Below are 14,688 nucleotides of genomic sequence, written 5' to 3' on the forward strand. Positions count from 1 at the left end.
TGTGGTTTCTGCAGGCACGCTTCCAATGCTGGGGTCGCTAGAGTCATGTCAGGACAGTTGGCTGCTGTCCAGTCCAGGTGCTGCGGCTGTGGGGCTGTCTATGTTGTCACCGGCTCCAGCGACACACTCACTGCACAGAGGATGCTGGAGGAGGGGATGGGGTATAATCAGTGGCGATTTGGCCCAGGGAGCGCCACAGCAGGAAGATTTGCAGCTCTGTCAATGCTAGTTCACTGTTCAGCAACCCTACTGCTGCCCAGAGGAAAAAAGTAACACAATAGTGTGTCAGAACAACACAGGTTGAGAACTGCTGTCATAAGGGTTACTTGCTCCTGCAGCCTGGTAACCTCTGCTTTCTCGTGCTCCAAACTGGTTCTTGGTGACCTCCCATTCCCTCTCCTGGGTTGCAAACAGTGGTTCCTGGGTCTTCTAGTGACAATACTAGTTCTCCAGGACTCTCTCCCAGAGTATGCCTCCCAGCTGCCTTATTTCCTCAACTTGTTGCTCATTGGTCTCGAATAACCCCTTTCCTTCTGCTTCCACAATGATGCAAACAGTCTGCCACTCCAGCACATACTTCTCAGCTTGCTTCCAAATCTCCCTCTGGGCTTTGGCCAGTTGAACACCAGTTCCTTCACCTCTTGTAGTCTCCATATATACCTAGCCGCTTGTTCTGAATCCTCTTCCAACTCACCAATATACTGGGTGGCTTTTTCCAACTCCCTAGGCAGTGCTGGGGGTTGGTACTGAATTCTTACCAATGGACCCAGGAGGGGGACTTCTCCGTCCATGAGTGATACACCATTGAAAATGTCAATGCCCTCCATACCCCAAGGGTTGACTCCCCATGTTGGGAGATGAATCTTTATCCTCCACCTGCTAAGCTTGGGAAATCCACTTTGCCTTTTGGGTTTTGTTGATCTCCTTCTTCAGGCCAGCAGTTACTTGGGCCCAAATGGCTCCAAAGTTTGGGAAACGCTGGCCCAGGACCACCACATCCATCTGAGCTCGCCAGACTGACGTTTTGAGGGATTGAGCTGTAGAATACTGTCTCTGATCCCGATACATACAGGGCAAGGTCACAGTCCTATTTTCAGTCAGATGACTATTCTCCTGTGGACAGGGCCACCGAGAGGAGGGGCAGGGGGGCAAAAATTCCCCAGACCGGCCTCCAAGGGGGTGCCCAGCGCTGGGGTCTCTCTATCTCTCTCTTCTGCTCCTGACAAGACTAGGGTGATCGCATCCTGACAGGCGCAAGAGAGAGAAACCTCCAGCACCAGCCCCCCCCCCCCCCCCCCCCCCCCGGAGGCTGGGGAGAAGCAGACACAGCACGGCTTTCGGGCCAGGGCCTCTGTTTTGGCTGGCTGGCAGGGATTTCCGCCCCCCCCCCCCCCCAGCAGAAGAGGTCTTCCTGCCTGCCAAGTGGTGCTTTTCCCTTCAGGCCACCCATGCTCAGTTTTGAAACTGAGCATGTGCGATGTGAGAGAAAAGCAGCCGCAGGGGTATAGATGAAAGTCTATTTGGTATTATATATTAATGCAAAGAAACATTTGTGAAGTTGGATCTTGGGTAACCTGCTCAAGCCCAGAGACAGAGGAAAGACCGCTGGCACAGAGAAAGCATTGTGAGATAGCCTCGGAGGAGACTGTCCTCCCACCCTTGGCCAGGAAAGATTCTTATGTCCCCTTGTGTATGTTTTCTGGGAATGGTGGGGGGGGTGAGGGTTATAAAATGAGCAAAAGAGAGGGAACGAAGTACAAACTAAAGTCCAAACAAAAAAACAGCACCACAGGCCTTTAAAAATGGAACACAGTTCTTTAATGAATAAACCTTGACAAAAAGGCTTATTCATTAAAGAACTGTGTTCCATTTTTAAAGGCCCGTGGTGCTGTTTATTTGTTTGGTTATAAAATGAGCAAAATGTGTATAAAATAATCTTCAGCTAAAGATGATTGTGTTTTCTAGAGCTGCAGAGGACTGGGAAGAAGATCCTGAACCATACAATGCTGGATTCTACCGAAGGAGCCTGGATAGTAAGGGTTACGTCTTCAAAGCTCCTTACCAGGACTGTGAGTATAGTGTCCTGGTTTAGCTACCAGTTCCAGGGCTTGGCTTTCACAGTCAGAAAAGAAGGAGAAGTGAAGAGAATTTTTAAAAGACTAGCAGAAACCTGCTAGGATATATCATGTGGCTATACCTGCTCCCTTGGTAATTTTTTTTTTTTTTAGTTCTAAAATGTTTGGAATCGATATAAGTGGGCAGAAGAGGCCACACTGAGCAGGCCAGCCATCGATATTAACTGGGCAGTGTCACTGAATATCAGATCCAACCACCATGACACTGGTGGTAGCAAAGAAAGAGCAGGCTGTGTAGAAATGCAGACTTTATTCACTACTCAGGCTCCTGACATGGTCATGTTTCACCTGAAGGGGCTGCTTCAGGGGCAGTAAATTACTGTAAACATACATGTATAGAACATACAGAATCAATCATAAAAAACAAATCAAATCATAATGTTAAAAAACATACATGATAATAATGAAAAAGTAATACTTATTTTATGCTCATGAGGGGGAGGAGCAAGGCAAAGCAGGAAAGCAGAGTCCAGAGACCCAGAGTGAAACTGGATGGAGAGTGAGCGACGGAGTAGCGGCGCCAGCGTGCAGCACTACAATGGCCGATAATTTCTGGATCAGGACCCGGCCTGCAATAAAAACAAAATTAGGCAGGGAAAAGGAGGATGAGAGAGCTGTCAGCTGCCTAGATGGGCCTGAGCCGAGACTGGGGGGCCTGAGCCCAACCAGGCCCACCCGTAGCTATGCTCCTGGATGCAAGTTTCCACATTAGAAGTCACTAACCAGGAAAGGGATCTAGGTGTCAGTTGATGATACATTGAAACCTTCTATTTAATGTGCAGCGGCGTCTAAGAAAGCAAATAGAATGTTATTCACGCTTTCCAAAAATACTAGGACGCGGGGGCATGTGATGAAACTACAGTGTAGTAAATTTAAAACAAATCCGAGAAAATATTTCTTCACCCAACGCGTAATTAAACTCTGGAATTCGTTGCCGGAGAACGTGGTGAAGGCGGTTAGCTTGGCAGAGTTTAAAAAGGTTAGACGGTTTCCTAAACGACAAGTCCATAAACCACTACTAAATGGACTTGGGAAAAATCCACAATTCCAGGAATAACATGAATGTTTGTACATTTGGGAAGCTTGCCAGGTGCCCTTGACCTGGATTGGCCGCTGTCGTGGACAGGATGCTGGACTCGATTGACCCTTGGTCTTTTCCCAGTGTGGCATTACTTTTGTACTTAAAATGAAAATTAGATAATATATACATCATTAAAAACCTAAATCATTGTTAACTGTCATTGAAATGGAGAAGGGTAGATAGTGGGGTTCCACTAGTGAGGTAATTGCATTTGCCAATGACACAAATTTATTCAAAGTTGTTAAATCGCAAGAGGATTGTGAAAAATTTCAAGATGACTTTACAAGACTGGGAGACTGGGCATCCAAATAGCAGATGATGTTTAATGTGAGCAAGTGCGAAGTGATGCATGTGGGAAAGAGGAACCCGAATTATAGCTGTTTCGTGCAAGGTTCCACATTAGGAGTCACCGACCAGGAGAAGGATCTAGGAGTCATCGTTAACGATATTTTGAAACCCTCTGCTCAGTGTGCTGCAGCGGCAAAGAAAGCAAATAGAATGTTAGGTATTATTAGGAGAGAAATGGAGAATAAAAACAAGGATGTTATAATGCCTTTGTATTGCTCCATGGTGCTACTGCACCTTGAATACTGTGTGCAATTCTGGTCCCTGCATTTCAAAAAAGATATAGTGGAATTCAAAAAGGTACAGAGAAGGGCGATGACAGTGATAAAGGGGATGTGATGACTTCCCTATGAGGAAAGGCTGAAACGGCTTGGGCTCTTCAGCTTGGAGAAAAGACAGCTGAGGGGAGATATGATAAAGGTCTATAAAATAATGAGTGGAGTGGAACAGGTAGACATGAATCGCTTGTTTACTGTTTCCAGAAATTCTTGGACTAGGGGGCACGCAATGAAGCTACAAAGTAGTGAATTTAAAACAAATTGGAGAAAATATTTCTTTATTTAATGTGTAATTAAACTCTGAAACTCCTTGCCAGAGAATGTGGTGAAAGCAGTTAGCTTAGCGGGGGTTTTAAATGGTTTGGATAGCTTCCTAAAAGAAAAGTCCATAAGCTGTTATTAAATGGACTTGAGGAAAATCCACTGCCTATTCCTAGGATAAGCAGCATAAAATGTATTGTCCTGTTTTCGGATCTTGCCAAGTACTTGTGACCTGGATTGGCTACTGTTGGAAGCAGAATACTGGGCTTCGGTCTGTCCCAGTATGGCAATACTTATGTACTTATGCACTGTGCAAGCCACAACCATCATGGAGGGGTGGAGACTTGGACAGACTTTTTCTACAGACACAAGTTTGTTTAAATTCAATAGTATGTCTCCACATGGACTTATCAGGACATTGATTTCTCTGTGTTCTTCTGCTGATTTAATGATCATGGTTGCAGTAATTCCTATGTTTTTGAGATCTTGTTTTAAGAAAATGCTGTTTTTTTGTGTAGATTTTTAAATTGTATTTTTTATATACTTCTTTTCGGTGTTTTATGAGGTCCTGCTTTTTTATGGTCTTTTAATTATTTGTGCTAGTAATCTAAGTGAAGACCAGAAAGGAGTGGGAATGACCAGGCAAATGTTCCAGGAGAAATGGATAAGTAGGGCTGCAATTTAATCGCAGTTAACTGTGCAATTAATGCATTTGTCATTAATCACGATTTTAAAAATGAATTGTGATTCAAGAAATTAATTGCATTGCAGAGTCTCCTGTCTTCTCTCTCTTCCACTACCAACCCCTGTTCTCAACACAATCAATGTTTCTCCCCCCCCCCCCCCCCCACTCGCGTTTCAACATCATCCACCCTGCACCGGTCTACCTTAAAGGTGGTCTTCTCGTGATCCTTGCCAGCAGTAGTGTTGCACTTATGCTGACTGCAGTCTGGTCCAAAGCTTTCCCTGTGGCCCGCTAAAATCAGAAATTCAATTCCGGCCATGGGTTAGCACATAATGGTTGGACAGCTGTTTATGTGGGTCCTATTTATGTGCTAAACCTGGCCAGTTAGATCTGAATATCGGGACCTAACCAGACTCCACTCCTTGAATGCCCCTGACATAGGTGGCATTACTTTTGGTGCTAACTGGTCATTAACAGCGAGGATGACAGGTTAAGTGCCACTGAAATTGACCAAATAGCCGCAACCAAGTGCATTAACTGGTCGACAGCCATTTCTGGTGGGTTAACTCATTTTGAATATCGGCCAGTCTGCTTATAATCATGGCTAATATCACTTCTCAGTAAATTCTTCGTAAAAAGTGAGTGACTTGGCGATCGCCTTGACGGTATTATGTAAACCACATTGAGCCTGCTAATGGGTGGGAAAATGTGGAATACAAATGTTACAAATAAATAAATAAATAAATAAATAAAAAGTCTGTTTGAAGCATTGCTGTGATTTTGGTAACAACGGGTTTCTGGTGATTTTAAACCAAATCAAAATCAATCCAAAATCATACTGAGATGTTCTGTCACATGTTGCTACCAGGAACACATGAAAAAAACTGATTTAAAACCATAAAATTCCTCAAAAATGCTTAAAATATTGTAAAAACGTTATGCATTCTAATGATTTCATCAATGCATTCCAACTATTTAAGTGTTGTGTTTTCACCCAATGGTTCTGGGAGTTTATTTCAAATTTCGGGACCCTGTACCAAAAAAATAGTTGCCTGAGTATGCTCATGAAAAATTTCCCTTAACGAGGGAACCACAAGGCGATGTTGAGTTGCTGATCTTAATGTTCATGTAGGAATATAGAATATGTGTAACCCTAGTAGCACTTTAGAAATGTCAAGTAGTAGTAGTAGTAGTAGTAGTAATATAAGGAGTCAGGAGACAAAAAAGATATTGAGGTTCACCAGAAATTAGAACCATATGCACCAGGAGTAATGTTTTGTGGGTAATTCTGTGAGGTAAAGAAATCCAATGTGCTTCCTTAAGAAGTGAAGAAACGTGATCAAATTTTTTGATCTGGTTATCAGTTTAATGGCAATATTTTGTACAAGTTGTAAACGGCCTATATCCTTTTGATTGAGGCCATTGTAAAGTACATTGCAATAATTTAGTTGGGATATAACAAAAGAGTGGATCAAGATATTTAAAGCCTGTGGATATATCAGAGATTTAATTGATCTAATTTGTTAGAGTCTGAAAAAACATTTAAGAATTACGATAGTGATCTGTGATCGAAATGAGAGCTTCTTGTCTAAAATTACTCCTAAGACCCTTACTGTAGAATGTTGAGTAACTGGGATTGATGAAAGCATGAGAAGGTATGGCAGAATAGTATTAGGGGAATTTGAAAATAGAATACATCTTGATTTATCAGGATTAAGCACAGGCCTATTTTTGTGGAGCCACATGGCCAGTTGTGTCAGTTTAGAGTTAGTATCGGAGATCATTTTAGGGTTATAGATACTTAAAGGATGTAATAATTGAATATCATCTGCATATACATAAAATGTGAAGCCTAAAGATTGAGCCAAGGTGAAGAAAAGTGCCATGAAAATGTTGAATAGCATAGGAGACAAAATAGAATCCTGTGGTGCTCCTGAGCGCAGCATAAAAGGTGTTGATGTGTCATTCTGAAAATGAACAACGTAAATTCGGTTGGAAAGATATGATTGCAGCCAATCAAAAGCTGTGAACTCCATCCCAAAGGAAATAAGACTCATCAACAACTATTATTTTTTTTTTTTAATTTTCAAAATTTTTATTGAAAAGTCAAAATAACAATCTCTGGGAGACTTAAGGTCTCCTAAACATCTTCAACAACATCAACATACGTGCTTTGCCTTCATTTATTTTTGTTTCCCATTTTTCGCCCCCTCCCTCCCCTAACCCCCCACTCACCTTCCGCAATCCAGCCCCCCTTCCATGCCCCCCCCTATAAGCGGCTGTATCTATTCCCCTTCATCTCCTCCCAATATCGTTTCCAACTGTATCCATTCTTCTGCTTGTGAATTATATTTTCCCCGACGTCTATCTGTCAATTTTTCCAAACCCATCATTAGTCGTAATTTTTCCTTCCAATCTTGCCCCGTGGGACCCTTCTTCTGTTTCCATTTTACTGCTATAATTGTTTTTGCTGCTGCTAAGCACATCCTTTTGAGTCTACATTGCCATTTCTTCCCTCCTTTATTCCCATAGCCGAGCAGGCACCATTTGGGATCACTGTTCTCCAGTCGCTAATGTTATGAGTCCCGTGACTAGCTCCCAAAACCCCTGTATAATCAAGCAGTACCACCATATGTGAAAGTATGTTCCCTTCCCTCGCTCACATCTCCAGCATACATCCATAGCATCAGGGTACATTGCTTTTATTCTGTCATGGGTGTAATACCAATGACTCATGACCTTATAGGCATTCTCCTTGACTAATACACATACTGAGCTCAGACTCACTTTCCAACTGCTCCTCAGGGTCCGGGTCCGAATCGCTTTCATCGGCAGCCATCTTTGCTCCGCGTGGCCTGAGTCCCGCTCCTTTACTTGCGCCCGCTTTTTCAGTCCCAAATTTAAATTTAGCAAGTTTTTTCTTCGCTGCCATATTAAACTCTCAGTTTCGTCTACTTTGGGGAGCAAATTCCACAATTTTATGTGAGGGAAGGTTCAATTCTGCTCCAGAGATAGCAGAGCTTACAGATTAAGCAGCCATCTCCAGGGTTGACGTCACTTCCTCCTCATCAACAATTATTTGTTTATTTTGCAAATTTATAATCTGCACATCAAAATTATCTGAGCGGAGTACGATAAAACATTCATAAAATTAATTGTCAGACTTGTGAGTTCTTGTCCCAACTAGAGCGCTGCTGAGCCCAGTAGTCGGACCAGGTTCTGCTTGGTGGCCGGACAACCCCGGGTTTTATCTGCGCTGACTGCCATTCCCCAGGGGTTGAGCCCCTAGGTGCGGGCGGCCCGCAGGACTTACGAGATGGAGCTGGAAGCAGGGTGGTGAACATATCGGCCAGGCAGACAGCAGGCAAGCGAGTGATCCAGGTACAGGCAAAGTCAATAGGCAGGCAGCAGGCATGGGAGTAATCCAGGTACAGGTAAAGTCAATAGGCAGGGAGCAGGCAAGAGAGTGATCCAGGTACAGGCAAAGTCAGCAACGAGGGACAAGTAGATAAGAAGCAAACTATTGAGCAAGTAACACCTACCAAAGTAGAAGCCGAAGCATGGAGTCCAGGAAGAGCTCAGCTGATAAAGTGCTGGCATCTGACATCAGCAGGAACCAGCAGGAAGAAGGAGCTCAGCCATAGGACAAGAGCAGGGGGAGGATGAACCAGAAGACCAATAGGAGAGAAGCAAGGGAAGCCAGGCAGAGGGAGAGCAGACACAAGTGGGTGGAAGCAAAGCAATCAAGGAGCCTGCAACCACCTCTTCTGAACAAACCCAGAGAAGAACTACACACACATGGCTCAGGCAGTGGCATTCCTAGGGTGGCTGACACCCGGGAGGGATCGCCGATGCGCCCCCTCCCCTGGGTGCAGCGCGACCCCCTCCACCCCCGGCGAAAGGACACCCCCCCCCCCCCGGCAAAACGACGGACACCTCCCCCCCCGGTGAAACGACACCCCACCCCGGGTGCATCTTTACCTGCTAGGGGGGGGGGGGGGTGCCGCGCACCTGTCGGCTTCGCTCGTTCCCTGCTTCCTCTGCCCCGGAACAGGAACCCGTTCCGGGGCAGAGAGAGCAGGGAACAAGCGTTGCCGACAGACGCGCGGCACCCCCCCAGCAGCGTGCACCCGGGGCGGACCGCCCCCCTTTGGTACGCCACTGGGCTCAGGGCAGTGCCAGTCAAGTGTGCGTGTCGACGGGACCCCGCGCAGCCCGAGGACGCCACTTGCGTTGAGGTAAGGGACATGACATTAATGACCAATAAATCCTAAAAGTTCAGTAGTTTTAGAAAGCTTTGCATACAGTATGCTGTCTTAGTCTATTTGGGATATGGCAAACAAATTTATGAGGGTAGCTTAGGTCTACAGTATTGACATGAGATTTCACTTGCTTCTGGCAACAAAGGTGAAAAAGGCATTCTTTGTAACTATAGAGATGTGAGAGTCCAGATTTAACTTGGAATCTAGTAAAATGCCTCTGCTACCTCAGATTTGGAAGTTAGGAAACACCATCCAGTATTAGCCTTCCATGCACTAAGGAGTCCAAGAAGCTACCAACACTTAATAGCTGGATTTTATTGTTAACAGAAACTCAGTTCCAGACCTCTGCAAGGCAGTCATTTACACTTTGTGCAGTTCTCTCTCGGTTCCTAAAGAGAAAAACCTGAATGTTGTCAGCAGAAAGCCGGAAACTAGATTTTCTAATGATACCCATTAAAGGTCAGATTTTCAAGGTGTATTTGTTTCTCTACCGGTCTTGGCAACTGCCTAACGGTACTAAGTAAGCCACATTGAACCTGCAAATAAGTGGGAAAATGTGGGATACAAATGTAACAAATAAATAAATATACACATATTCCAACTTAAAACAAGTAACCCAACTACAGTCTCCTACAAGTGAACCCCCCTCAAGAAAATGCTTTACAAAAAAAATGTCTTCAATTGCTTCTTCAATAAAGACAAAGAAGAAACTAGACCTTCCGCAAATTCCTGAAAACTTTCCTTTTGAAAACGTTTGTGTTACAAGAGGTCTAATCCTATTAACATGTAATGACTGCTCCTATAACTTTTTCGTTTGCTTGTCATGCCTAATTACTCTTGTAATCCATATGTTTGTTAATATTCTTTTCATTATAGTACTTTAATTGTATGTTAGCCCCATTGAACTGATACTCTTATTTCGGAAAATATGGGATATAAATACCAATAAATAAATAAATAACATCTGAAGCTATCACAGAGGCTGGTATGTACTATCTCTTTTACAGCTTTGGGAGGTGAGGGGGTGGTCAGTGGCCACTGGGGCAGTAAGGGGGTTATGTCTTAATCCCTCCAATGGTCATCCGATCATTTAGGTCACTTGGAGGGGCATAATTGAACGTCGCCGGCGAAATAGTTCGCTGGCAATCTATTTTGGCGGCGGCGCAACAGCTGGCCGGAACCGTATTATCGAAAAAGATGGCCGGCCATCTTTTTTTTTCTTCGATAATACGGTTTAGCCCGGCCAAATGCCAGAATTTGTGGGTTTCAGATCGCCGGTTTTGTTTTTCAGCGATAATGGAGAAAATGCCGGCCATCTCAAACCCGGCAAAATCCAAGGCATTTGGTCATGGGAGGAGCCAGCATTTGTAGTGCACTGGTCCCCCTGACATGTCAGGACACCAACCAGGCACCCTAGGGGGCACTTCTAAAAATGTTTAAAAAATACACAAATAGCTCCCAGGTGCATAGCTCCCTTACCTTGGGTGCTGAGCCCCCCAAACCCACTCCCCTCAATTCTACACCATTACCATAGCCCTTATGGGTGAAGGGGAGCACCTACATGTGGGTACAGTGGGTTTTGGGGGATTTGGAGGGCTCAACACTTAGCACCACAAGTGTAACAGGTAGGGGGGGTGGACCTGGGTCTGCCTGCCTGAAGTGCACTGCACCTATTAAAAACTGTTCCAGGGACATGCATACTGCTGTCAGGGAGCTGGGTATGACATTTGAGGCTGGCATACAGGCTGGCAAAGAAGGTTTTGATTTTGATTTTTTTAGTGTGGGAGGGGGTTGGTGACCACTGGGGGAGTACGGGGAGGTCATCCCCCATTCCCTCCGGTGGTCATCTGGTAAGTTGGGACACCTTTTTGAGGCTTGGTCATGAAAATAAAAGGACCAAGTAAACCCGGCGAAATACTGCTTAACACCGCTTTTTTTGTTCCATTATCCGCGAAAGCCAGCCATCTGGTAGCCCCGCCCGTGTACCGCCTTCGCTACACCGCCGACACGCCCCCTTGAACTTTCGCTGGCACGGTGACGGGAAAGCGGCGATGGTGTCAAAAAAGCCGCTTTCGATTATACCGATATCGCTGCTTTTGAGAGATCGCCGGCCATCTCCCGATTTATGTCGGAAGATCGCCGGAGATCACTTTCGAAAATAAGCCTGCTAGTTGTTATTGAAGCAGGTCTAGGAAAAAAGTCTTAATTTTGGTCCTAGACGTTTTTATTTTGTTCCATTATTGCAGAAAAACATCTATCTTTTGGTGACGCCCATATTCCACCAAAAACATGCCTTCAACATGCCCCCTTTTAAATTTGGAGCAAAACATCTAAAATCAGGGTGTTGAAAATTGCAACTTGGATGTTTTTGAGAGAAAAACATCTTTCTGCCAAAAAAAGCAAAGTAGGAACTTCCAGCACAATAGGTATGAAAACACTATGTTATTAAGAAAGCACCAACAGGAAAAAGGGACCGTGTTTTGGTGGAGAGCCGCCTACCTCTGTCAAATGTGTTTTCGGGAGTGAAGATGTTGTTGAAAAAAGTCCAAATCCAGCAGCAGTAATAAGGCACAACTGGAAAAAAAAGGCAACTACAGTGTGGGGAAACAAGAACCACTGCACTCCTGATGCAACAAGTATGTGAATTATGCTGATATATGCAATTCAAGCACTTCCCAAATCTTAGAAACATAGTGCACTAGTCACTGATGTCAGTCATCTGGAGGTCATTTTTAATGTTCACATTAAAAGTGGAAAGGAAGGCTGTCTCACTGCATTTCACAAGACATTGGCTGATCTAATCCATTATCTTCTTACACCTCCAGCCCACTAAGGGTCAAGCATCATTGTCGTTTCTGGCTGAATAGGAAGGATGTAGCTCATTCATTCACTTTCAGTTGGTTGCCCTGTCTCTCTGGATACTGGCCATAAAAGGAGGAGAATCAAGCCAGATGTCATCTAGAACTTTTACCCTAACTCTAGCATCCTCTGATCATTCTGATACTAGTGTTTAGCAACAGTCCCATCTAATCACCATTTCATGAACAGACTGGTTTAACCTATCCGCATAATAACCTATAGAAAGTAATTTATTTGCTCTTTTCTCTCTCTGTTTGTCACTGAAAGTGCTGTCTGCTTGTTTTTTCACTTTAAAAGGGGAGAGGGGGTGGAGGCAAGAGACAAAATTAGGGTGACAGAGCAACAGGGAATAACAAAAGGGAGGGTCATCATGAGCAAAAGAGTAGAGACTGGAAAGTGACCAGGATCAAGGGGCACAGAGAGGTACTGAAATGGTTCTAAGAGCACAAATATTTTCTCAATCTAGTTTGTTTATATAGTTATAAACACTGAATGTAAAAGTGATTTCCTCAGCATCTCTCCAGACCATTCCTGATGAGTGGGTATATGCATTCCTACCAGCAGAGGGCGACTGAGAACTACTGACTGATGTCACTGTATAATTCCTGTACAGCCCTGAGACATCCAGTACTTCTCAGTCTCCCAGCAGAGGTAGGTGAGTTACTGTGCAACCTTGCTTTGTCAGGTTTGATTGGGGTGTGTCATGTTGGCCCCACTAAAAATAAAAGAAAGAAAGAAAAACAAAAGTGCACAGGTTGGCCTGGATTGGGACAATAGGTTTTTAAAAAATCAGGAACTCATGAGAGGGTCTCAGCTTTCGAGCTTCCTGTGCCCCCCCCCCCCGGGCTGTACATTCTGGTCTGTGGGGGTCCTCCCCCCCCCCCCCCCCTCCGTCCAGAGTGTCTCTGCTCCCTCCCTCAATCTTCATGAGAAGGTGTTCCTTGACTGCCTTCGCCATGGGTTGATCAGAACTGCCAGAAAAAAAAAAATAGTAAAGTAAGCTGGTTACCTTGCTCGGGGATTTTCAGCTCTGGAAGTTCAGGGCAGTGGTTTTTTGCAGGGAGCAGTAGGAAGCTTGTCAGCTGAGAACCACAGAGGCTGTTTTGCTGCTATAACACCCCCTTTTTGACAAGACGTTCTTCTGTGCATCCTGTGGGGTGCAGTGTGTTTTCTCCCCAGTCAGTGGCCTTTGCCACATCTGTGCAGATTCAGATCTCTGGGAGCCTGCTGCAATCCAGGATTCTTTGTCTCCGGCAGCAGCGGGCAGCTCCATAAAGGGGACTCAAGAGGCTCCTGAGGCCTCTTTCTGTGCAGCTGTTCCTAGGCCGCAAGACTCTGAGGTTTTGATTCTGGCGAGAAACTTTGCCGTGTTGCAGTCTGGCACTGCAGTGCTTTCTGCTGCAGATTAGCTACCAGTGCCTATGTGTCATCATATTTCAACTGCTGCAGCCCCATTCTCACCTCGGTTTGTGCTGCTGCTTCACCAGGCCTTCTTTTGAAGAAGGGCCTGACTCTTGGCCCTCTGGCAGCTCTTTCTGTGGTTCAGGACACACAGGGGCCCTCAGAGGCCAAGAGGCTACATATCACTTTACAGGAAGGACCTGGAGGATGTGGATTCCTTGGCTTCTGGTGTTCCAGGGGATGCCTTTCCAGACAAGAGGACCCTCTCAGTGAAGATCCATCTGTTGTGCAGATTTTCCAATGGCCGGAATTGCCGGGCTTCCTTTCGGATGTGCTTCGGGTATTTAAGCTCTCAGATGATCAGTCTCCAGCGACCAGAAAGAGTGACTCTCTCTTGAAAGTAGGGCTGTACCAAATATTCTTATTGGGTTCGATTTGGCCCTGAATAGTGCTCCGAATACATTATTCATATTCAGCTGAATAGTGATTTAAATTCAAATACTTGATCACTGATTTCACGTTGCTTCTTTTATTGTTTGCTATGTTAAAGTTCAGTGCCCATTACTTGTATTCAGTATTCGAATTCAGCCAAATAAAATTTTTCATTATTTGTATTCGGCCAAATAGTAAAATATGTTATTTGGTACAGCTCTACTTGAAAGGTATTCAAAAGGCACCACAGACCTTTCTCTACAATGAGGATTTGAAGGAAGCTGAGTGGCAATCCCCAGACACGCATCTGTGTCCTGTTTCTAGTGGTGAGCCCTTAGATTCCCTAAGGCCCCGCAAGACCTCAAAGGACAGCCGTGCACCCCGAATCTTCACCCGTGGCGGCCGCCGTTCACCAAGGGTTGAGCCCCCAGCTGCAGGCGGCCAGCAGGACTGCTGGAACCGCGGGGTGACGGCTGACCTGGCTGGTAGTCAGCAACGCAGTCTCTGAAGGGTAGCTAGCAAGGGCGGCTAGCACTCCAAGAGGACAAGTAGCACAGTCTCTGAATGATAGCTAGCAAGGGCGGCTAGCACTCCGAGAGGACAAGTAGCACAGTCTCTGAATGGTAGCTAGCAAGGGCGGCTAGCACTCTGAGAGGACAAGTAGCACAGTCTCTGAATGGTAGCTAGCAAGGGCGGCTAGCACTCCGAGAGGACAAGTAGCACAGTCTCTGAAGGGTAGCTAGCAAGGGCGGCTAGCACTCCAACAAACCCACTGTGCCGGCTTCAGCATACATGAAACGGAAGCAGTTGAGTCCTCCTGTCCTCCTGTTTAAATGTCGCGCCGCCCCGCCCCCTCCCCGGGAGAGGAACCAACCAACCCGACCCCGGAAGGCGATGGAGTCTCAGGATTGGCCGGCCCGCCCTCCAGGCGGAGTTTTAGACCCGGCGC

At 45.4% G+C, this 14,688-nt stretch overlaps 1 protein-coding gene across 1 annotated transcript in view; it reads left to right on the top strand.

Moving 5' to 3' along the window:
• The window catches only part of CACNA2D2 (calcium voltage-gated channel auxiliary subunit alpha2delta 2), a 1,426,314-nt gene that overhangs the window by 1,311,985 nt on the left and 99,641 nt on the right, over positions 1 to 14,688 (top strand). The window contains exon 27 of the mRNA XM_030206789.1: positions 1,966 to 2,069. Within this exon, the coding sequence (XP_030062649.1) occupies positions 1,966 to 2,069 (104 nt within the window). The remainder of the gene's footprint in view (positions 1 to 1,965; positions 2,070 to 14,688) is intronic.

The sequence above is a fragment of the Microcaecilia unicolor genome, chromosome 6 (genome assembly GCF_901765095.1).
Source record: "Microcaecilia unicolor chromosome 6, aMicUni1.1, whole genome shotgun sequence".
NCBI lineage: Eukaryota > Metazoa > Chordata > Amphibia > Gymnophiona > Siphonopidae > Microcaecilia > Microcaecilia unicolor.